Genomic DNA, 24,285 nt, shown 5'->3' with positions numbered 1-24,285 from the left:
TGAGGTAGGTTGGGCCGGTGTTGTGGAGGGATTTGTGTGCGTGGATTAGGATCTTGAATGTGATTCTTTTGTCTATGGGGAGCCAGTGAAGGGATTTGAGGTGTGGTGAGATTCGTTCGTGGCTGGGGAGACCAAGGATAAGGTGTGCGGCTGTGTTCTGGATTCACTGGAGTTTGCGTTTGAGTTTGAGTGTGGTGCCGGCGTAGAGGGCGTTTCCGTAGTCCAGTCTGCTGCTGATGAGTGCGTGGGTGACTGTCTTCCCGGTTTCTGGGGAAATCCATTTGAAGGATTTTTTTTTTTAGAGTGTGGAGTGTGTGGAAGCAGGAGGAGCTTAGAGCATTGATTGCTGTGTCATGGAGAGGGAGGGGTCTAGGATGATGCCGAGGTTGCGTGCGTGGTTTACGGGGGTGGGTGCGGTGCCTAGGGCGGTGGGCCACCAGGAGTCGTCCCATGTGGTTTTCTTGGGGCCGAAGATGATGATCTCGGTTTTGTTTGAGTTGAGCTTGAGGTGGTTAGTGGTCATCCAGTTGGCGGTGTCGAGGAGAGCAGCGTGTAGGTTGGTTTTGGCGGTGGTGGGGTTGCGGGTGAGGGAGAGGATAGTGATTCTGTGTGCTCGAGGATGTTGGCTAGGGGGATCATGTAGATGTTGAAGAGTGTGGGGCTGAGGGAGGACCCTTGGGGGACTCCGCAGTTGATCTTGGTAGTGTTGGAGTGGAAGGCGGACTCTCTGGGTCCGGTCGGTGAGGAAGGAGGTGAGCCAGTCTAAGGCTTTGTGGCGAATTCCTATGTTGTGGATGCGTGTGCGGATTGTGTGGTGGCAGACGGTGTCAAAGGCTGCAGAGAGGTCTAGGAGGATGAGTGCGACGGTCTCGCCTTTGTCGGCTTTGGTCCTGATGTTGTCAGTGCATGCGATAAGGGCGGTTTCCGTGCTGTGGTTTTTGCGGAACCCGGATTGTGAGGGGTCAAGAGTGTTGTTTGCTTCGAGGAAGTGGGATAGGTGGGCGTTGACTAATTTCTCTGCAACCTTGGCGGGGAAAGGGAGGAGGGAGATGGGGCGGTAGTTGGAGAGGATCTCCGGGTCGGCTTGTTTTTTAAAGTTTTTTTTAGGAGAGCAGTGATTTCCGCGTGCTTCCAGGGGTCTGGGTAGGTGGCGGAGTCGAAAGAGGAGTTGATTATGTTGTAGAGTATGGGGGCGATGGTTGGGCTAGCTTTGTTGTAGATGCGATGTGGGCAGGGGTCAGAGGGGGAACCTGAGTGGAAGAAGTTCATGGTTTTTTCGGTTTCTTCATGTGTGGTGGGGGTCCAGGTGGAGAGTGTGGTGGGGTGGGGTCATGAGTGGGGGTTGGGTTGGGTGAGTGAGGGGTGGGTGCGGTGGGTGTGTGTGGTATGAAGCTGTTGTGGATGTCCAGGGTTTTGTAGAGGAAGTGGTTGGAAAGGGCGTCACATAGGGGCTGTGTGTGTGTGTGTGTGTGTGTGTGTGGGGTCTATGTTGCTGGCAAGAACAGAGGAATTTCTTTGGGAGGTTTACTGACACTGCCAACTACATGCCGAATGTCCTTTGTTTGGTATAAAATGTATTGTACTTGGGCCTCGAGTTGAAAGGTCCCGATGATTGTGGGAGAGAGGGGCGCGAGACCCATCATGGTAATTATTGTGTGCGCTCCACCTGAGCAAAGGCTGTCTTCCTCGGTTTGTGGATAGCAATTTAACTGAACTAGGATCCTCCTTTCCCTCCTCTGTTGTTTTAGTGGCATAATAATTGCCTTGGGCAGTTTGCTAGAGGCTGGAGGGCACCAGCAGCAACAGTAATAACTGTCCTTTTTCATGACAGGCGGAAGCCCTTGGGGCTATGCTAGCCCAGCAGGGGCTGATCTGGCAAGTTGTAGAAGCTACGGGTATTCCAGCTTATCCTACTTTTAGGTTGAGCACCAGCACTTCTGTGGCTGGATATACTTTTGTGTCAGTCGAGCCACTTAGGCGGCTTTCTTGAAAAGTGAAAGAATTTGTAAATAGTGATCATTTGCCCCCTACCTGCATGTGTAGCTGATCTGCCAAGCACCTGCAGGGGTGTGCATCTTTTTCATTGATCTCTTCCCATAGGATTTCTGCTTGATTCTCTCCTGGGGCCCTGGGTGTAGTAGCACAGAGCCATTCAGAAGCAAGCACCCCTGTTTTTCGTGTCTGATGTTAGTTGCCCTGTTTTATAAGATATAATTACTCCCTACAGAGGCCTTGCCAGTCTCCTCTAACTGTTGGAAAGTACTGATGGAGAAGGGTTGTGAGTTTGGACATGAATTTAAAACTTGGTGGGCTAATGTGTGGGATCTGTTTCTTTGGGGCTGCCTTACAGCGGCTTAACCCTTGCAGCCCCGATGAACATGTGGCAGGTTTCGGGCCTCTCCTTGCCTTCTGATAGTTATTTGATGTACAGACTGCCCATTACACCTGGTTGGGGAGCAGAGCCTCATAGCCTTATTTGTTGACGTTGGCCAACACCAACTGTGGACTGAGTTGCTGCACTTGAGGTATCAACTCGGTTTGGTCTCTGCTGCATAAACTTCGTAGATTAGAGACAATAAAAAGATTTACTTTTGTGGTTTGATCACAATTTATTGGATTGTCTTATATTCCTATACTTGTAATAGCTATGGGCCAATTTTATGTTTATTTGTTTATCGTTTTTTAAGTCTGGTAATTGGATTTTATTGTTTTATGAATTGATGAAATGAATAATCATGTTGTAAAAGAATTGTGTGTTTCATTTTCAATTAAATCACGAGACAGTAGTTAAATGAGCTGTGGGCATATTAAATTAGGGTAGAGAGAAGAACAGAAAGATATATTTTTTTGAGTAGAAAACATTAGGGTCATTATGAAGAAGGGATCTGCCTATGTTACTAGTGTCCTGCAACAGAATAAATATGTCTTCTATAAATCTGCATCAGCAAAGGCATCGAGAACCTCTCGATAGTAAACCTCACGTGATACCTGAAGCTCTCAGAGTCTCCGCTGCTAGACTTACTAGAGTCTTACGAGATAAAAAGCTTGAAATGTCTTAGATCTGTTGGGAGAATCATGTAGTGAGCTGCAACAAAGTAGTGATGTAGTGCAAACTCAAGACTCCTAGTCTCGTGTGGTTATCAGCAGTGGAGGGGTTTGAAGGGCTATTTTTGTTAATGTTTTATTTAGGAGCTTCAAGTAATTGCAGCAAACAGCAGCAGTCAGCTGCTAGATCTTAGTACATGAAGACATCCAGTGCATATCTGCATATCCTACAAGTGATCCAAACTGGCAGAGCCGATTTGTCGCTTAACATTTAGAGAGCATCTTAACCGTACCACATTATATACCAAGGGAAGAAAACATGCACACTGCCTGTAACCAGGGAAAAAGGCAGATCACACAAGTGAAGCAGGAAGCAGTAAAAACATATGTGTAGCACGTTTGACTGTGGCTACAGATGCTCTGCATACTCCTGCCGTCTAGTGTTGGGCTCAGACGTTTGCACACTGTTCTTCGAAGTAATCTCAGGAGTCACAAGGTCTGAGGGTGGCAGCTCCCTTTGTTTTACAACGTGCATGGGTACAGACTCAATCTTAGATTTTCTCTGCCATTGATTTTGGATGTATATTGAGAGGGCTCTGCATTTGTCTTGATTCTTCCATGTTTTTCGTGCCCATCCAGTTCAGACATGCATATACTCAGTTTTAATACTCTGCGTCACCCTCCACCAGAAACCTTCAAAGGTCTGCTGACCAACGCTCGATGCCCCAGGTTCACCCTGCACCCTTCAGAGGCTGGGTGTCTTCCCTCAACCATTGACGTTGGAGGATGCAGAGCAGAAGGTGTGATGGAATCGACATTCTTCTTACATTGACCACTGTGCAACTCAAACTGTCCGTGTTCCGATCACTGCAACGTCTGTATCCTAAAACCTCACCAAGTGCCCTGTCTTGCCTTCCGAATGAATAAGACACTAATCACGAAGCACCCCACAAAATGCACCAACAGTCATCATCGGAAAAACAGAATATTTTTGGATATAAAAATCTCAGTGGGACCAAAGAAGGGAAAGAGGCGGGTTAATTTGGAATTCCAGCATCCAAACCAATGCCCACTCCCAACATGGTGCCCCCAGGCAAATCAGAAAACAAGGAATAGGAAGACATCATGTTGATGCCGAAGACCACAAGCCTTTGAACCAAGGCGTTCCCCAGGATCTTAATTAGCACATCATTCTCCACAAGCCATGCAACCAAGCTAGGGTCACAGAAATAGTCCCACGCCAAGGTAGAGCTCTGCTCACGCAGGAGTTGTTTATCAACTCCTTTGCACTAAGATTAAAAATTGCTGCTTCCCCCACTTCTGCCACCTTTGGGTTCTGTTCGGCACCCAGAGAAGGTTTTGGAGTGGACAAAAGCTTCAACCAAGGGTGTTGATCTGCTCTGGCTGTTGAGCCCCACCTGATCCAAGGGCATCAAGCACATCTCATGACTGAAGTTGATGCCCCATCAAAGCTGCGCTGAAGGTCACGTTGACGCTAAAATCTTTGTCCACAATTGGATCCAGGGAATGTGATTGATTCTGCAGCGACTCCTGAAGCAGCTAGACTTCAGGCAGAAGTCTCTCTTCATGCACAATTACCCGGAGGATCTTGGCTAAACCTCCTCCAGTGAAGCCACAGAGACACTTCCTTGCAAGAGGTGCTTTACCTTAGGAGAACCCTCCTCACAAGCCCCTACAGAGCCAGCACCGAAGAAATGCAGGGACAGAGGAACAACCCCTCTCCCATATGTTCCACCTCCCCCACCCCTGCTACCAGCTCCTCTCCATGCTCATACTGAGCCATGCTGACACACAACTCATCCTCTGCCTCCATCTGAGCGTTTCTCATTGACCTGTTCGGATTCAGGCAGCCCATATCATCCCATCGATCTATATGACCAGCCCCTAGACCCAGGGTCTGCTGATGACCCCTGTGAAGACTATAAGGTCGACCCACCAAGTAATCTTGACATGGGCTACCACGGGCTTAGTACATCCCCAGCAGATGACGCCACAGCCTACCAGGAGGTCATCCAAAGGGTCGCTGCACACCATAAAGTGAACATGTGCATTCAGGAGGAAGAGGACTTACTAATGGAGATTCTTTCCTAGTCTGAATGTTCAGCCCAGTTCTTCCCCACGCTCAAGGGCATGTTCAAATCTTCCCCATAAGATTGTATTGAGCTATTAAAAATTAGGGTAGTAACACCAGGTTTGAGAAAAAGTGCAAGCCCTCACCTAGTTCCCCTCTCTACATGAAGGGAGCGCCCACGCCCCCTGAATCTCGGGTAGTCAACACTGCCCGCAAGAGAGCCTCTGCCCCACAACATCCCTCTGCTTGAAAAGGTGAGCAAAATAATTGACAATTTGGGCAAAATGGTAGCGGTGGAGGCAGCCACACACTGGCAACTCTGACAGACTCCTTTCCAGATAAGACAGGTCTCAGTGGGAGGAGAAGCAGAAACTAATGAAACACCTCCCAGCGGAATACAGATACGGATGGAAATAGTTCCAGTGGCAAGACCCTCTCGGACTCCAACATTTGTTGCACTCTCGTCGCAAAGGACACAGCCTCCAGAGGCATTAATACCAGCATCCTCCTGAGATGAAATGCCTTGCTTCACATTTCTGGGTTTAACGTTCCAATCAATGGAAAGCATTTCTTTGATTACCCCCCAAACCACCACCCCCACCACCCCAGGCCACAGAGATCACCAAGTCTATTGGTGCCCTGCAAACTCTATCTGCTAGGGGTTCTTTTACAAGCAACAGTCCAGGCGAGGAGTTAAGACCACTTCACCAGACCAGCTGCATTCTTATCAAAGACAACAGCACACCATCCGGAGGCCGCCAAGGCTTACAGCAGTGATGCATATAGGGGAAACAACAGAGGGAAGGCCAGAGGTTGCTCTGATAAAGTAGGTTCCACCCTCTAAACAGTGACTTGACCCACCTCCTGCAACTACCCCGTCCTCCTATTCCCCCCCCACCCCTCAGATAACATGTAGCCTGTAGAGTGGATACAAGATTGTGTCTCCCTCGGAGGAAATCGCATCGCATCGCATCCTGCCAATAACTTCTCACATGCCCCCAAACACATCACCCTGCAGATACAACCTCCGCCTTCTAGATATAGAAATAGATATAAGTGCTACTCCAGAAAGGTCAGTTGAAAGAGTTCTTCCACACCCTCAGGCCTCTAACGAAGTACATCCTGTTGGAACATATCTGTAAGGAAATGCCTCCTTGGCATGGTTACCCCCTGACTTTTTGCCTTTGCTGATGCTATGTTTTGAATTGAAAGTGTGCTGAGGCCTGCTAATCAGGCCCCAGCACCAGTGTTTTTTCCCTAACCTGTACTTTTGTTTCCACAATTGGCACACCCTGGCATCCAGGTAAGTCCCTTGTAACTGGTACCCCTGGTACCAAGGGCCCTGATGCCAGGGAAGGTCTCTAAGGGCTGCAGCATATCATATGCCACCCTGGGGACCTCTCACTCAGCACAGACACACTGCTTGCCAGCTTGTGTGTGCTAGTGGGGATAAAAAGACTAAGTCGACATGGCACTCCCCTCAGGGTGCCATGCCAACCTCACACTGCCTATGAAGTATAGATAAGTCACCCCTCTAGCAGGCCTTACAGCCCTAAGGCAGGGTGCACTATACCATAGGTGAGGGCACAAGTGCATGAGCACTATGACCCTACAGTGTCTAAGCAAAACCTTAGACGTGGTAAGTGCAGGGTAGCCAAAAGAGTATATGGTCTGGGAGTCTGTCATGCACTAACTCCACAGCACCATAATGGCTACACTGAAAACTGGGAAGTTTGGTATCAAACCTCTCCGCACAATAAATGCACACTGATGCCAGTGTACATTTTATTGTAAGATGCACCTTAGAGGTGCCCCCTGAAACCTTAACCAACTACCTGTGTAGGCTGACTGGTTCTAGCAACCTGCCACACTTGAGACATGTTGCTGGCCACATGGGGAGAGTGCCTTTGTCACTCTGTGGCTAGTAACAAAACCTGTACTGGGTGGAGGTGCTTCACACCTCCCCCTGCAGGAATTGTAACACCTGGTGGTGAGCCTCAAAGGCTCACCCCCTTTGTTACAGCACCCCAGGGCACTCCAGCTAGTGGAGTTGCCCGCCCCCTCCGACCACGGCCCGACTTTTGGCGGCAAGGCCGGAGGAGATAGTGAGAAAAACAAGGAGGAGTCACTGGCCAGTCAGGACAGCCCCTAAGGTGTCCTGAGCTGAGGTGACTCTGACTTTTAGAAATCCTCCATCTCCTCCATATCCATCCATCCATCCCCCATTCCAGCAAGCAGGACAGAGTCCCAGAAGTGTGAGAGAGCAATCCTCGTACTATACAGGTTTAATCCTATGTAGGAGCTTTACTTTATACAATGCAATCTGGGATTCTTTATTTGTATGCTCTCGGAAGGATAGACTGAGATCTGTGTAGATGTCCAACAACTTGGCACAGAGAGAATAGTTTTGGACGAAGTCTTCAAACTTAATGTTGTTGAGGCAGTTTCTGGAACGGAAACGGGATAAGAAGATAACCTCAGTTTTTGGAAAAAGGTGAAGGCCCAGAAAGTCTGTGCACGCCCACACCTGAATCACATCGCTGGTGGTATCAGTCTGTGTATGAACAGTTTACTACTGCTTGACACTGAAGAGCATTATCTACTTGCAATCAGTAAAGCATGAATGATTGGAAATCAATAAAGCAAAAATAGGACATTGCGGACTCTACATCTGAAGAGAAGCAAAGGTGCTTTGTGGAGCACGGCTGATTACGATAGGTCTGTCTGGACGAAAGAAGGTAGTTACTTGCCTGTAACAACAATTCTGCAGCTTGAAACTCTTCTGGATTTGTGTGCTGCACATTATCCCACCATCTAATCTTTAGAGTTCAAACCTTTTTGTACACAAAGTTTGCACTTTGTATATTAACCTCAGGGGAAGTCTATATGGCTCATCATGTCGTCAGCCATAAGCCCACAATCTCCCAATACATGGCATCCATTTTAGATGTATGTATTTCGTAATTATTCAGCTTCTGCAAAGCCCTAAGTCTGCTCCTTTACTGATGAGTTGGGAGGGTCATACTGCCAACTTCAAAATGTTTCAAGGTGCAAAACTATTGTTACAGGTAGGAAACTAGCTTCTTCTGCAGAGTGAACCTATGCTAGATTCACACTTCTTCTGCAGAGTGAACCTATCCTAGATTCACACTTCTTCTGCAGAGTGAACCTATCCTAGATTCACACTTCTTCTGCAGAGTGAACCTATCCGAGACTCGCACTTCTTCTGCAGAGTGAACCTATCCGAGACTCACACTTCTTCTGCAGAGTGAACCTATGCTAGATTCACACTTCTTCTGCAGAGTGAACCTATGCTAGATTCACACTTCTTCTGCAGAGTGAACCTATCCTAGATTCACACTTCTTCTGCAGAGTGAACCTATCCTAGATTCACACTTCTTCTGCAGAGTGAACCTATCCGAGACTCACACTTCTTCTGCAGAGTGAACCTATCCGAGATTCACACTCACTCTGCACAGTGAACCTATCCTACATTCACACTTCTTCTGTAGAGTGAACCTATCCTACATTCACACTTCTTCTGCAGAGTGAACCTATCCTACATTCACACTTCTTCTGCAGAGTGAACCTATCAGAGATTCACACTTCTGCACCGACCCCCCTCCCCCGCCAGAGTAGGCCTCGCAGGAACTCCAGAACCACAGGTTAAGAACCACTGGAGTACATGATGCAGATGCCTAGAACAAAGTTCTTAAAACTGTCTAGCCAATGACAGCCTGCTGGCGGGCTAAGATATCAACATAGCAGTGTTTGGTATTGGTTTGTGGTGGGGACCAGGTGGCCGCTTTATAGATCTGAATGTTCACTAAGAAGCCAAGGCTCCCCCCTTTTTAAGGGTAGATTGCACCTTGGGTGGTACTTGTAGATTTCGCTCGGCTTTGAAGTTCCAGTTTTAGATGTGCTCAGTTTACTTGCCTTAGAGATAAAAAGAGCCTTATGAGGTTTTCCAAAGGCTACAAAGAGCTGGTCAGACCTACAAGTCCTGTTGATGTAATTCCCAAGAGCTCTTTTAACATCTAACGTGTGTAAATCTCTTTCTGCTACTTAATCTGGCTGCGGACAGAATTAATGTTCTGTGGTTCGATTAAAGTGAAAAAGGTAGACTATCTTGGGGAAATATGTGGGATGTTCATGAGAACAACCGTTTGTGTATGTGAAGGATAAGTTCTTGCCAATTGAGAGCTTGCTAATGCGTCTGAGATAAATTATCTCCACTAGAAACTAACTGTAGGGGGCAAATGTTCAAAGGGCAGCCCCATAAGCCCTGTGAAGGGCAGGAGGTATTCTGCGAGGTATGATCCTCTTAAGTCCGTCCATGAATGCCCTGACTACTAGGCACGCTAAAGAGAGATTAATGTTTTCGACCATGATTGGGCTGAAGAAGAAGCAGCAGCTGCTTGAATGCCAGCACCTTCTGCTGGTTAGGGCAGGCTTTTCCTGTACCCACGTTCGGCACAGAACCCAGAAAGGAGTGATCTGCTGAGACTGGAGGTGAGACATGGTGGCATTTACAGGAACTCTGAAGCCGTGGAGCAGGGAAATTGGGGCTTGAGTATGGATTGGATATTGCTGAACGTCAATGCTCTTGATCAGCCAATCATTTGAGGAGGGGAAGACGCAAGTGCTCCCTCTTAGCAGCTGGCCAGCCGCACTGATAGACACTTTGTGAACACCTTGGAGATCCTTAGACCCAAGACCATAAAAAGAAGATCTTTGAATTGGTAGTGATGTCCACGTACAAGGTGCTGGCGATGGGCAGGGTGGGTAGTTATTTGAAAGTAAGCATTCTTGAGGTTGAGAGCCGTCATGTAATCGCCTTGTCAGAGCAGAGGGATAACTATTTGCCGGGTTGTCATATGGATATTGTAGGAAGTTGGCTCTGTATGTACTATTTCAAAGTAAAGAATAGTATGCACAGACTCCAAGGGTTCCCCTTAGAGGTAAGATAGTGGCAAAAAGTGATAATACTAATGCTCTATTTTGTGGTAGTGTGGTCGAGCAGTAGTCTTATCAAAGGAGTAGTGTTAAGCATTTGTTGTACATGCACAAGCAATAAATGAGGAACACACACTCAGAAAATTCCAGGCCAATAGGTTTTTGTATCGAAAAATATATTTTCTTAGTTTATTTTAAGAACCACAGGTTCAAGATTTACATGTAATACTTCAAATGAAAGGTATTGCAGGTAGGTACTTTAGGAACTTTGAATTAGCAAAATAGCATATACAGTTTTCACATAAATCACTTATAGCTATTTTAAAACTAGACAGTGCAATTTTCAACAGTTCCTGGGGAGAGTAAGAGTTTGTTAGTTTTTGCAGGTAAGTAAACCACCTACGGGGTTCAAGTTTGGGTCCAAGGTAGCCCACCGTTGGGGGTTCAGAGCAACCCCAAATTTACCACACCAGCAGCTCAGGGCCGGTCAGGTGCAGAGGTCAAAGTGGTGCCCAAAACGCATAGGCTTCAATGGAGAAGGGGGTGCCACGGTTCCAGACCTGAAGGATCCGAACTCCAGTGAACATGAACATACATACACATTCCTGCCTTGTACTCAAGATATCACCCAAAGCATAAGTGAATGCCAGCCTGTGCCTCTGCAGCTCACGTCTCGCCACATACCACTCTTGACTTTGCTTTTCTGCCGTCTGTGGAAGGTTGACTCTGTTTCGTTATGCCCATCACGTCCTGCTTTGCTGTATTTGTTGGTTGTGCTTCTAGTGTTAGGGCAGCACCTGCTGTTGCCTCAGGTTCGCTTTCCTCTTGTGCTGACAGGGTTTTCTCCTTTATTGTGCAGGGACATCACCTCGAGGTCTGGTGTTTGGCAATCAGTCCTAATGGGGACCACATTGTGTCTGCCTCCCACGACAAGTCGCTGCGTCTCTGGGAGCGGACGCGGGAGCCACTCATCCTAGAAGAGGAGCGCGAGATGGTAAGGAGAGGAGAAGCAGCGTAAAATAAGGGGGAGGAGGAGTACGGTAAGGAAGAGAGGAGGATAATGTGGTAAGGAGAGGAGGAGGAGCGTGAAACGAGGGGAGGAAGAGTATGGTGAGGACGAGAGGATAAGACGGCAAGGCGGAGAGGAGCGTGAAACAAGGGGAGGAAGAGCATAGCAAGGGAGAGAGGAGGATAATGTGGTAAGGAGAGGAAGAGGTGAATGAAATGAGGGGAGGAAGATTGTGGTAAGAGAGAGGAGGATAAGATGGTCGGGAGAGGAGCGTGAAACAGGAGGAAGAGCATGGTAAGGAAGAGAAGACGATAGGATCACAGGAGGAGTGTGAAAAGAGGGGAGGAAGAGAATGATAAAGAAGGATAAGATGGTAAGGAGAGGAGGAGGAGCATGAAACGAGGTGAGGAAGAGCATGGTAAGGAAGAGAGGAGGATAGGATCATAGGAGGAGGAGCATGATACGAGGGGAGAGAGTATAGCAAGGTAGAGCAGTATAATGTGGTAAGGAGAGGACGAGGTGAGTAAAACGAGGGGAGGAAGAGTATGGTAAGGAAGAGAGGCGGGTAAGAAGTAAGGAGAGGTGAAGAGTATGATAAGAAAGAAGGATAAGATGGTAAGAAGAGGAGCATGAAACGAGGTAGAGGAAGAGTGTGGTAAGGAAGAGAGGAGGGTAAGGTGGTAAGGCTAGAAGGAGCGTGAAACAAGGGGAGGAAGAGTATGGTAAGGAAGAGAGAAGGATCAGATGGTAAGGAATGGATGAGTGTGAAACGAGGGGAGGAAGAGTATGGTAAGGAAGAGAGAAGGATCAGGTGGTAAGGAATGGATGAGTGTGAAACGAGGGGAGGAAGAGTATGGTAAGGAAGAGAGAAGGATCAGGGGTAAGGTATGGAGGAGCGTGAAACGAGGGGAGGAAGAGTATGGTAAGGAAGAGAGAAGGATCAGGTGGTAAGGTATGGAGGAGCGTGAAACAAGGGGAGGAAGAGTATGGTAAGGAAGAGAGAAGGATCAGGTGGTAAGGAATGGATGAGCATGAAACAAAGGGAGGAAGAGTATGCTAAGGAAGAGAGAAGAATCAGGTGGTAAGGAATGGAGGAGTGTGAAACGAGGGGAGGAAGAGTATGGTAAGGAAGAAAGGAGGATAAGGTGGTAAGGTATGGAGTAGCATGAAACGAGGGGAGGAAGAGAATGGTAAGGAAGAGAGGAGGAACAGATGGTAAGGAATGGATGAGCGTGAAACGAGAAGAGGAAGAGTAGGGAATTGTAAGGAGGGAACAGGATGTTAGGAAGAAAGGGAAAGCATTCCTGCTGCTTTGTACCAACAACCTAGACCTGTCCTGTTCTGTCACCATGCCCCTCTCTGCCGCTCCAGCATGTGTCAGATCTAAAGCTAACGTGGTGTCTGACCCGAGCATTGCTTTCTCTGCAGTCTTTAATCACCATTACTAGTGCGGTAGACAACCAACTGCTACCGCTTTCCCCCTTACCCACATTACCACTCCTGCAGCGGATTCGCTGCTGCACCCTTGTTCCTTGTTGTTCTAACCTTCACAGCTCTGTTACTGCTGAATGTCACTCATGCACTGGTCTCGCTGCTGCACCCTTGTTTCTTGCTGTCCTATCCCTCACAGCTCTGTTACTTCTGAATGTCACTCCGGCCCCAGCCTGGCTGCTGCAGCCTTGTTTCTTGCTCTCCTGTCCCTCACAGCTCTGTTACTGCTGAATCTCACTCCTGCGCCGACCTGGCTGCTGCACCCTTGTTCCTTGCTGTCCTATCCCTCACAGCTCTTGTTATTGCTTAATGTCACTCATGCGTCAGCCCGGCTGCTGCACCCTTGTTCCTTGCTGTCCTATCCCTCACAACTCTGTTACTGCTGAATATCACTCCTGCGCCAGCATGGCTGCTGCAGCCTTGTTTCTTGCTGTCCTATCCATCACAGCTCTGTTACTGCTGAATGTCACTCCTGCGCCGGCCTGGCTGCTGCAGCCTTGTTTCTTGCTGTCCTATCCCTCACAGCTCTGTTACTGCTGAATGTCACTCCTGCGCCAGTCTGGCTGCTGCAGCCTTGTTTCTTGCTGTCCTATCCCTCACAGCTCTGTTACTGCTGAATGTCACTCCTGATCCAGTCTCGCTGCTGCACCCTTGTTCCTTGTTGTTCTAACCTTCACAGCTCTGTTACTGCTTAATGTCACTCCTGCACCGGCCTTGCTTCTGCAGCCTTGCTTCTGTTTGTCCTCTACCTCACAGCTCTGTTACCGCTGAATGTCACTCCTGCGCCGGCCTGGCTGCTGCAGCCTTGTTTCTTGCTGTCCTATCCCTCACAGCTCTGTTACTGCTGAATGTCACTCCTGATCCAGTCTCACTGCTGCACCCTTGTTCCTTGTTGTTCTAACCTTCACAGCTCTGTTACTGCTTAATGTCACTCCTGCACCGGCCTTGCTTCTGCAGCCTTGCTTCTGTTTGTCCTCTACCTCACAGCTCTGTTACCGCTGAATGTCACTCCTGCGCCGGCCTGGCTGCTGCAGCCTTGTTTCTTGCTGTCCTATCCCTCACAGCTCTGTTACTGCTGAATGTCACTCCTGCGCCGGCCTGGCTGCTGCAGCCTTGTTTCTTGCTGTCCTATCCTTCACAGCTCTGTTACTGCTGAATGTCACTCCTGCGCCAGCATGACTGCTGCACCCTTGTTTCTTGCTGTCCTATCCCTCACAGCTCTGTTACTGCTGAATGTCACTCCTGCGCCAGCCTGGCTACTGCACCCTTGTTCCTTGTTGTCCTATCCCTCACAGCTCTGTTACTGCTAAATGTCACTCCGGACCCAGCCTGGCTGCTGCACCCTTGTTTCTTGCTGTCCTATCCCTCACAGCTCTGTTACTGCTGAATGTCACTCCGGCCCCAGCCTGGCTGCTGCACCCTTGTTTCTTGCTGTTCTATCCCTCACAGCTCTGTTACTGCTGAATGTCACTCCTGCTCCTGTCTTGCTGCAGCCTTGTTCCTTGATGTCCTATCCCTCAGAGCTCTGTTACTGCTGAATGTCACTCCTGCGCCAGCCTGGCTGCTGCAGCCTTGTTTCTTGCTGTCCTATCCATCACAGCTCTGTTACTGCTGAATGTCACTCCTGCGCCAGTCTGGCTGCTGCACCCTTGTTTCTTGTTGTCCTATCCATCACAGCTCTGTTACTGCTGAATGTCACTCCGGCCCCAGCCTGGCTGCTGCACCCTTATTTCTTGCTGTCCTATCCCTCACAGCTCTGTTACTGCTGAATGTCACTCCTGATCCAGTCTCGCTGCTGCAGCCTTGTTTCTTGTTGTTCTAACCTTCACAGCTCTGTTATTGCTTAATGTCACTCCTGCACCGGCCTTGCTTCTGCAGCCTTGCTTCTGTTTGTCCTCTACCTCACAGCTCTGTTACTGCTGAATGTCACTCATGCACTGGTCTTGCTGCTGCAGCCTTGTTTCTTGCTGTCCTATCCATCACAGCTCTGTTACTGCTGAATGTCACTCCGGCCCCAGCCTGGCTGCTGCACCCTTATTTCTTGCTGTCCTATCCCTCACAGCTCTGTTACTGCTGAATGTCACTCCTGATCCAGTCTCGCTGCTGCAGCCTTGTTTCTTGTTGTTCTAACCTTCACAGCTCTGTTATTGCTTAATGTCACTCCTGCACCGGCCTTGCTTCTGCAGCCTTGCTTCTGTTTGTCCTCTACCTCACAGCTCTGTTACCGCTGAATGTCACTCCTGCGCCGGCCTGGCTGCTGCAGCCTTGTTTCTTGCTGTCCTATCCCTCACAGCTCTGTTACTGCTGAATGTCACTCCTGCGCCGGCCTGGCTGCTGCAGCCTTGTTTCTTGCTGTCCTATCCCTCACAGCTCTGTTACTGCTGAATGTCACTCCTGCGCCGGCCTGGCTGCTGCAGCCTTGTTTCTTGCTGTCCTATCCCTCACAGCTCTGTTATTGCTTAATGTCACTCCTGCACCGGCCTTGCTTCTGCAGCCTTGCTTCTGTTTGTCCTCTACCTCACAGCTCTGTTACCGCTGAATGTCACTCCTGCGCCGGCCTGGCTGCTGCAGCCTTGTTTCTTGCTGTCCTATCCCTCACAGCTCTGTTACTCCTGAATGTCCTCCCCAGCTTCCAGATGCCACCACCGCTGCTCATAGGGTTACCAAGCACACGTCGTGGACATCCTCACATGCCACGGTTTCATTTCGCTCTGTCAAAGCATCACTTTAGCGCCCACCTTCTTTCAAGCTTGATTGATAACACAACTCTCGCAGAGCAGTCCCTTTGGCACCAGCACCCTGGCCTAGCGCTTGACTAAAGCTGCACCTCCCGCATCACACGCTGCCTTCCCACCTGCTGTGCCCTCCTCAGATCTCCTCAAGGTGCCCTTGCCACAAACCTGTCCAGTCCCTTGGGTGGTCATGGCTTGGGGGCGTCGCGCTGTGTGATCATCTCAGTGAACGTCTGTTTCTTTCTATCTCTTTACAGCAGAGGGAGGCGGAGTTTGAAGAGAGTGTGTCGAAGGGTGGTGACCCTGTGGTAAGTGACTGTCCACAAACGTGGGACTCTGATGCTTTTCGAGTTAGAGATTTAGAAACATGCTTAGTTCTGTGTATCTTTATAAAATGGCTTCTATGACGGACAGCCCTGCCTTTCTTGTAGCCCACTTCCCCGGGCAAAGACTTGTGCACCCAACTTAACTGCAAATAAGGGAGCATTTCGGACTTAAATACTTGTGGTGGGAAGATGTGGTCTATGTGCCACCATGTGATGCGTCGTGGGGTCTTTGCACTCATCATGCGATGGACAGTAGGGGTAGGTGTGCTCTAATGAATGGCAGGTGGGGACTCTGTGCCATCTTGTGATAGTAATTTAGGGTCTTTGTGTTCTCATTATGATGGGCAGTTGGGAGTGTGTGTCTAAGTGGGTCTGTGTGCTGTCATTGTGAAGGACAAGTGTAAGGAAATGCCTTCCTTGGCATGGTTACCCCCTGACATTTTGCCTTTTGTTGATGACAGTTATGATTGAAAGTGTGATGGGATCCTGCTGACCAGGCCCCACCACCAGTGTTCTTTCCCTAAACTGTACCTTTGTTCCCACAATTGGCACCGCCCTGGCACACAGGTAAGTCCCTTGTAACTGGTACCCCTGGTACCAAGGGCCCTGTTACCAGGGAAGGTCTCTAAGGGCTGCAGCATGTATTATGCTACCCTGGGGACCCCTCACTCAGCACATGCACACTGCCTCACAGCTTGTGTGTGATGGTGGGGAGAAAATGACTAAGTCAACATGGCACTCCCCTCAGAGTGCCATGCCCAGCTCTCACTGCCTGTGGCATAGGTAAGTCACCCCTCTAGCAGGCCTTACAGCCCTAAGGCAGGGTGCACTATACCACAGGTGAGGGCATATGTGCAAGATCACTATGCCCCTACAGTGTCTAAGCAAAACCTTAGACATTGTAAGTGCAGGGTAGCCATAAGAGTATATGGTCTGGGAGTTTGTCAGACACGAACTCCACAGTTCCATAATGGCTACACTGAAATCTGGGAAGTTTGGTATCAAACGTCAGCACAATAAATGCACACTGATGCCAGTGTGGGATTTATTGTAAAATACACCCAGAGGGCATCTTAGAGATGCCCCCTGAATACCAGTCGACTCCTAGTGCTAGGCTGTAGCAAGTTGGCTCTGTATGCACTATTTCAAAGTAAGGAATAGTATGCACAGAGTCCAAGGGTTCCCCTTAGAGGTAAGATAGTGGCAAAAAGAGAGAATTCTAATGCTCTATTTTGTGGTAGTGTGGTCGAGCAGTAGGCTTATCAAAGGAGTAGTGTTAAGCATTTGTTGTACACACACAGGCAATAAATGGGGAACACACACTCAGAGACAATTCCAGGCCAATAGGTTTTTGTATAGAAAAATATATTTTCTTAGTTTATTTTAAGAACCACAGGTTCAAGATTTACATGTAATACTTCAAATGAAAGGTATTGCAGGTAGGTACTTTAGGAACTTTGAATTAGCAAAATAGCATATACAGTTTTCACATAAATCACATATAGCTATTTTAAAACTAGACACAGTGCAATTTTCAACAGTTCCTGCGGGGAGTAAGAGTTTGTTAGTTTTTGCAGGTAAGTAAACCACCTACGGGGTTCAAGTTTGGGTCCAATGTAGCCCACCATTGGGGGTTCAGAGCAACCCCAGTTACAACACCAGCAGCTCAGGGCTGGTCAGGTGCAGAGTTCAAAGTGGTGGCCAAAACGCATAGGCTTCAATGGAGAAGGGGGTGCCCCGGTTCCTGTCTGCCAGCAGGTAAGTACCTGCGTCTTCGGAGGGTAGACCAGGGGGGTTTTGTAGGGCACCGGGGGGGACACAAGTCCACACCGAAAGTACACCCTCAGCGGCACGGGGGCGGCTGGGTGCAGTGTGCAAACAAGCGTTGGGTTTGTAATAGAAAGCAATGGGAGACCAAGGGGTCTCTTCAGCGATGCAGGCAAGGGGGTGGGGGGGCTCCTCGGGGTAGCCACCACCTGGGCAAGGGAGAGGGCCACCTGGGGGTTGCTCCTGCACTGGAGGTCGGATCCTTCAGGTCCTGGGGGCTGCGGGTGCAGTGTCCCTACCAGGCGTCGCGTTCTTAGAAGCAGGCAGTCGCGGTCAGGGGGAGCCTCGGGCTTCCCTCTGCAGGCGTCGCTGTGGGGGTTCAGGGGGGGGCAACTCTGGCTACTCACGGTCTCGCAGTCGCCGGGGAGTCCTACCTGAAGTGTTTGTTCTCCACAAGTTGAGCCGGGGGCGTCGGGTGCAGTGTGTCAAGTCTCACGCTTCCAGCGGGAAACGCAAGTTGTTTCAAAGTTGCTTCTTTGTTGCAAAGTTGCAGTCTTTGGTGAACAGAGCCGCTGTCCTTGGGAGTTCTTGGTCCTTCTAGATGCAGGGCAGTCCTCTGAGGCTTCAGAGGTCGCTGGTCCCTGGGGAAAGCGTCGCTGGAGCAGTGTCTTTAGAAGTGGGGAGACAGGCCTGTAGAGCTGGGGCCAAAGCAGTTGGTGTCTCCGTCTTCTCTGCAGGGTTTTTCAGCTTAGCAGTCCTCTTCTTCTTAGGTTGCAGGAATCTAGTTTCCTAGGTTCTGGGGAGCCCTTAAATACTAAATTTAAGGGCATGTTTAGGTCTGGGGGGGTTAGTAGCCAATGGCTACTAGCCCTGAGGGTGGGTACACCCTCTTTGTGCCTCCTCCCTGAGGGGAGGGGGGCACATCCCTAATCCTATTGGGGGAATCCTCCATCTGCAAGATGGAGGATTTCTAAAAGTTAGTCACCGCAGCACAGGACGCCTTAGGGGCTGTCCTGACTGGCCAGTGACTCCTCCTTGTTTTTCTCATTATCTCCTCCGGCCTTGCCGCCAAAAGTGGGGCCGTGGCCGGAGGGGGCGGGCAACTCCACTAGCTGGAGTGCCCTGGGGTGCTGTAAAAAAGGGGGTGAGCCTTTGAGGCTCACCGCCAGGTGTTACAGTTCCTGCAGGGGGAGGTGTGAAGCACCTCCACCCAGTACAGGCTTTGTTACTAGCCACAGGGTGACAAAGGCACTCTCCCCATGTGGCCAGCAACATGTATTTAGTGTGGCAGGCTGCTAAAACCAGTCAGCCTACACGGGTAGTCGGTTAAGGTTTCAGGGGGCACCTCTAAGGTGCCCTCTGGGGTGTATGTTACAATAAAATGTACACTGGGATCAGTGTGCATTTATTGTGCTGAGAAGTTTGATACCAAACTTCACAGTTTTCAGTGTAGCCATTATGGTGCTGTGGAGTTCGTGCATGACAGACTCCCAGACCATATACTCGTATGGCTACCCTGCACTTACAATGTCTAAGGTTTTGCTTAGACACTGTAGGGGCATAGTGCTCATGTACTTATGCCCTCACCTATGGTATAGTGCACCCTGCCTTAGGGCTGTAAGGCCTGCTAAAGGGGTGACTTATCTATGCCATAGGCAGTGTGAGGTTGGTATGGCACCTTGAGGGAAGTGCCATGTCGACTTAGTCATTTTCTCCCCACCAGCACACACACAAGCTGGCAAGCAGTGTGTCTGTGCTGAGTGAGGGATCCCCACGGTGGCATAAGACATGCTGCAGCCCTTAGAGACCTTCCCTGGCATCAGGGCCCTTGGTACCAGGGGTACCAGTTACAAGGGACTTACCTGGATGCCAGGGTGTGCCAATTGTGGAAACAAAGGTACAGTTTTAGGGAAAGAACACTGGTGCTGGGGCCTGGTTAGCAGGGTCCCAGCACACTTTCAAATCAAAACTTGGCATCAGCAAAGGCAAAAAGTCAGTAACCATGCCAAGGAGGCATTTACGTACACTTACCTGTAAGCAAACTAGGACAGGAGCACCCCTGTCTCCATAGGCGCCTATGTGTTTTGGGCCCTTCTTTGACCTCTGCACCTGACCGGCCCTGTGTTGCTGGTGCTGTGGCTTTGGGGTTGCCTTGAACCCCCAACGGTGGGCTGCCTATGCCCAGGAGGCTGACTGTGGAAGTGCTTTACTTACCTGAGAAATTTAACCAAACTCACCTCCCCCAGGAACTGTTGATTTTTGCAGTGTCCATTTTTAAAATAGCTTATTGCCATTTTAACTGAAACTGTTTGTACTACAGCTTTGAATCAAAGTTCTATACTTACTTGTGTGAAGTACTTTGCATTTTATGTACTTAACTCAAATCTTGAATCTTGTGGTTCTAAAATAAATTAAGAAAATCTATTTTACTATATAAAAAGCTATTGGCCTGGAGTTACGTCTTTGAGTGTGTGTTCCTCATTCATTGCCTGTGCGTGTACAACAAATGCTTAACACTACCCTCTGATCAGCCTACTGCTCGACCACACTACCACAAAATACAGCATTAGAATGTTCTAATTTTGCCACTATCAACCTCTAAGGGGAACCCTTGGACTCTGTGCCCACTATCTCTCAGTTTGAGATAGTATACACAGAGCCAACTTCCTACAACAAGTGACACCTCTGGGCTTTCCTGATGAAACACTCGATGGCCATGCCTCCTTTGTGTAATTGACAACTTCTAATACCAGGGCACCTTATCAGAAGTGTTTCAGATACATCAGTGGGAGCAGATGGTGGTGGTGGGTATTTCTGGATGTTACTGTCCAGCTCACCTTACTATTTTAAAATCATGTGTAATGGAGGACAGTGAAGGGGTGTTGAGTGCAGGTGAAAATCATGAAATGCTGCTTCACTGTTATCACTTTAATTGGAAAATGTGAATCATGTCAGGGGTATCTGCAGTGTTAGCCATTGCCTGGGGCAGCAGATGTGTGCCTCCAGGAAAGCCAAGATCTCCCATGTGAATGGGTGTTTGACATGTGTGTCCCTTTTATGATGGAACCGTGCCCTACTTCAAAGAGCCTGTGTCTTCTGAGCTGGTTCCTGCACATCATGAGTGTGCCGTAGGCATCCTTTCATCTGATGAGCTTCTGGCCTGTTTCTTCTCCATGTGACAGGATATTTTTCTGTTATGAGCCTGTTCTGTATGTATCATCCATGTGATGAGCTTTTGAGCAGTGTCTCTTCCAGCCGATGTGCTTGTTGTCTGTGTCTTCTCATTGTGATGGACGATAGTGACCACAGAATGGGGTTTTCGTGGGATGGGGTCCTGTGTCTCATCTTTGACGGGCTTGTGATCTATCTCTTTCCCATGATGAAAATGTTACCTGTTTCTCTTCCGTGTGCTGGTCTTTGGTAATCTGCTCTCCCCCAGATGTTCGTCTCTTGCTGTCTGTCTCACCTCCGCGTGATGCAGAGTTGTGACATGTTTTAGACAGGTATTCTTCATGTGAAGGTTTGTCAGGCCCTGTATTTCCTCCATGTGACGAGCTTTGAGCCCATGTGAAACACTAAGTGCATGTTATAAGTTATTTCTTCTCTTTCCAGGTTGCTGGTGAGACAAAAGGAGAAACAGGGCTGGCTGCAAAGAAGACAATTGAAACAGTGAAAGCTGTAAGAAACCAACCCTCTCTCAACTATAGTTTTCTCTGGCCTTTTCTTTATCTGCGTAGTTTCTTCTCTTTTGTTGTACTTTCATTCCTCTAATTGTTTTCCTCTTTTCTTTCTTAACATGAATATTGTAAGACATACATCCAGCATGTGCGCTCCCTCCAGATGTAGGCAGCATGATCTGCTGTGGCCAGTGTTGGGAGTTAGTCTCTTGCCTGTTGTGGAAGTCTTCCCAGAAGCTTTATCTCATGAGTGTTGAACATCTTAGGGGTTCTGAGCAGCGCTTCGGGTGTTTCTCTCGTTGGACACTAGTTCAGAATTGCAACTCACAAAGTTCTTCTCCAGGAGCTGATCTGTGGGTCTGTGCAGCCAGGACTGAGTACTGGGTGTCTACATTATGCCCTAAACCGGACACTTTGTGATTAGATGACCAGGGAATTAAAGAGGCTTGATGGCTTTCCTCCCCTTCCCCTGGTGCAAAGAGAGATGGTCCATAGAGACCAGGGACTGACGGGCCTGCGACCGCCTTAACTCTGCTCTTGCCACGTGGCCAGTATCCTTCCAGAGGCACCATGGTGGCGGTTCTGCCTTCATCATTTTAAGGGCAGTTGTCCATAGACGCAAGGGTTTGGAAGGCCTCCTTGATTGAATAATGCTCTAGCTTCACACTGGCCTCACTACAGAGAGACAGGAGTTAAAGTAGTATTGCTGTTTAGGTCCATTTTTCCCTTTGCAGGAACTGCATGGTGGTTTTGACCAGAGATTGATTAAGCGCACCCTCTGACCCCGTCGTTTTTGGTGCCAGAATGGCAATACTAGACTTGGACAGGATAGGGGATGATACATTTGAATCGGTACATCCTGTCTGGCTGTAGATCCACATGCTTTGCATACTCCTGCCGTCTAGTGTTGAGCTCGGATATTTGCCAATTGTTTTTCTTTGAAGAAGTCTTTTGAGTCACAAGGTCTCATTGACTCCACTTCTGGTTTTAGATACTCATGGGCATGACCTCCATTGTTAGATTGTGTTTCTCCGTCATTGGGTTCAGTTGTGATCCAGCATGTTCCCAGTCTCAATGAGTTGGTTGGTGTAAAGAAATGGCTCCCTGTTGCAGTTACCCCCCACTTTTTGCCTGATACTGATGCTGACTTGACTGAGAAGTGTGCTGGGACCCTGCTAACCAGGCCCCAGCACCAGTGTTCCTTCACCTAAAATGTACCATTGTATCCACAATTGGCACACCCTGGCATTCAGATAAGTCCCTTATAACTGGTACTTCTAGTACCAAGGGCCCTGATGCCAAGAAAGGTCTCTAAGGGCTGCAGCATGTCTTATGCCACCCTAGAGACCCCTCACTCAGCACAGACACACTGCTTACAAGCCTGTGTGTGCTGGTGAGAACAAAATGAGTAAGTCGACATGGCACTCCCCTCAGGGTGCCATGCCAGCCTCTCACTGCCTATGCAGTATAGGTAAGACACCCCTCTAGCAGGCCTTACAGCCCTAAGGCAGGGTGCACTATACCATAGGTGAGGGTACCAGTGCATGAGCACTGTGCCCCTACAGTGTCTAAGCAAAACCTTAGACATTGTAAGTGCAGGGTAGCCATAAGAGTATATGGTCTGGGAGTCTGTTTTACACGACCTCCACAGCACCATAATGGCTACACTGAAAACTGGGAAGTTTGGTATCAAACTTCTCAGCACAATAAATGCACACTGATGCCAGTGTACATTTTATTGCAAAATACACCCCAGAGGGCACCTTAGAGGTGCCCCCTGAAACTTAACCAACTAGCTGTGTAGGCTGACTGGTTCCAGCAGCCTGCCACACTAGAGACATGTTGCTGGCCCCATGGGGAGAGTGCCTTTGTCACTCTGAGGCCAGTAACAAAGCCTGCACTGGGTGGAGATGCTAACACCTCCCCCAGGCAGGAGCTGTGACACCTGGCGGTGAGCCTCAAAGGCTCACCCCTTTGTCACAGCCCAGCAGGGCACTCCAGCTTAGTGGAGTTGCCCGCCCCCTCCGGCCACGGCCCCCACTTTTGGCGGCAAGGCTGGAGGGAACAAAGAAAGCAACAAGGAGGAGTCACTGGCCAGTCAGGACAGCCCCTAAGGTGTCCTGAGCTGAAGTGACTCTAACTTTTAGAAATCCTCCATCTTGCAGATGGAGAATTCCCCCAATAGGGTTAGGATTGTGACCCTCTCCCCTTGGGAGGAGGCACAAAGAGGGTGTACCCACCCTCAGGGCTAGTAGCCATTGGCTACTAACCCCCCAGACCTAAACACGCCCTTAAATTTAGTATTTAAGGGCTACCCTGAACCCTAGAAAATTAGATTCCTGCAACTACAAGAAGAAGGACTGCCTAGCTGAAAACCCCTGCAGAGGAAGACCAGAAGACGACAACTGCCTTGGCTCCAGAAACTCACCGGCCTGTCTCCTGCCTTCCAAAGATCCTGCTCCAGCGACGCCTTCCAAAGGGACCAGCGACCTCGACATCCTCTGAGGACTGCCCCTGCTTCGAAAAGACAAGAAACTCCCGAGGACAGCGGACCTGCTCCAAGAAAGGCTGCAACTTTGTTTCCAGCAGATTTAAAGAACCCTGCAAGCTCCCCGCAAGAAGCGTGAGACTTGCAACACTGCACCCGGCGACCCCGACTCGGCTGGTGGCGATCCAACACCTCAGGAGGGACCCCAGGACTACTCTGATACTGTGAGTACCAAAACCTGTCCCCCCTGAGCCCCCACAGCGCCGCCTGCAGAGGGAATCCCGAGGCTTCCCCTGACCGCGACTCTTTGAACCTAAAGTCCCGACGCCTGGGAGAGACCCTGCACCCGCAGCCCCCAGGACCTGAAGGACCGGACTTTCACTGGAGAAGTGACCCCCAGGAGTCCCTCTCCCTTGCCCAAGTGGAGGTTTCCCCGAGGAATCCCCCCCTTGCCTGCCTGCAGCGCTGAAGAGATCCCGAGATCTCTCATAGACTAACATTGAAAACCCGACGCTTGTTTCTACACTGCACCCGGCCGCCCCCGCGCTGCTGAGGGTGAAATTTCTGTGTGGACTTGTGTCCCCCCCGGTGCCCTACAAAACCCCTCTGGTCTACCTCCGAAGACGCGGGTACTTACCTGCAAGCAGACCGGAACCGGGGCACCCCCTTCTCTCCATTCTAGCCTATGTGTTTTGGGCACCA

The 24,285-nt window shown here is 49.4% G+C and overlaps 1 protein-coding gene across 1 annotated transcript in view; it reads left to right on the top strand.

Moving 5' to 3' along the window:
* WDR3 (WD repeat domain 3) overlaps window positions 1–24,285 on the top strand; it is a 188,218-nt gene that overhangs the window by 83,802 nt on the left and 80,131 nt on the right. The window contains exons 18-20 of the mRNA XM_069203010.1: window positions 10,953–11,087; window positions 15,583–15,633; window positions 21,031–21,096. Coding sequence (XP_069059111.1) covers window positions 10,953–11,087; window positions 15,583–15,633; window positions 21,031–21,096 — 252 coding nt within the window. The remainder of the gene's footprint in view (window positions 1–10,952; window positions 11,088–15,582; window positions 15,634–21,030; window positions 21,097–24,285) is intronic.

This window comes from Pleurodeles waltl, chromosome 8 (genome assembly GCF_031143425.1).
Source record: "Pleurodeles waltl isolate 20211129_DDA chromosome 8, aPleWal1.hap1.20221129, whole genome shotgun sequence".
Lineage (NCBI taxonomy): Eukaryota > Metazoa > Chordata > Amphibia > Caudata > Salamandridae > Pleurodeles > Pleurodeles waltl.
The sequence above is the reverse complement of the archived record's forward strand: the minus strand, read 5'-3'. Positions and strand labels throughout refer to the sequence as shown.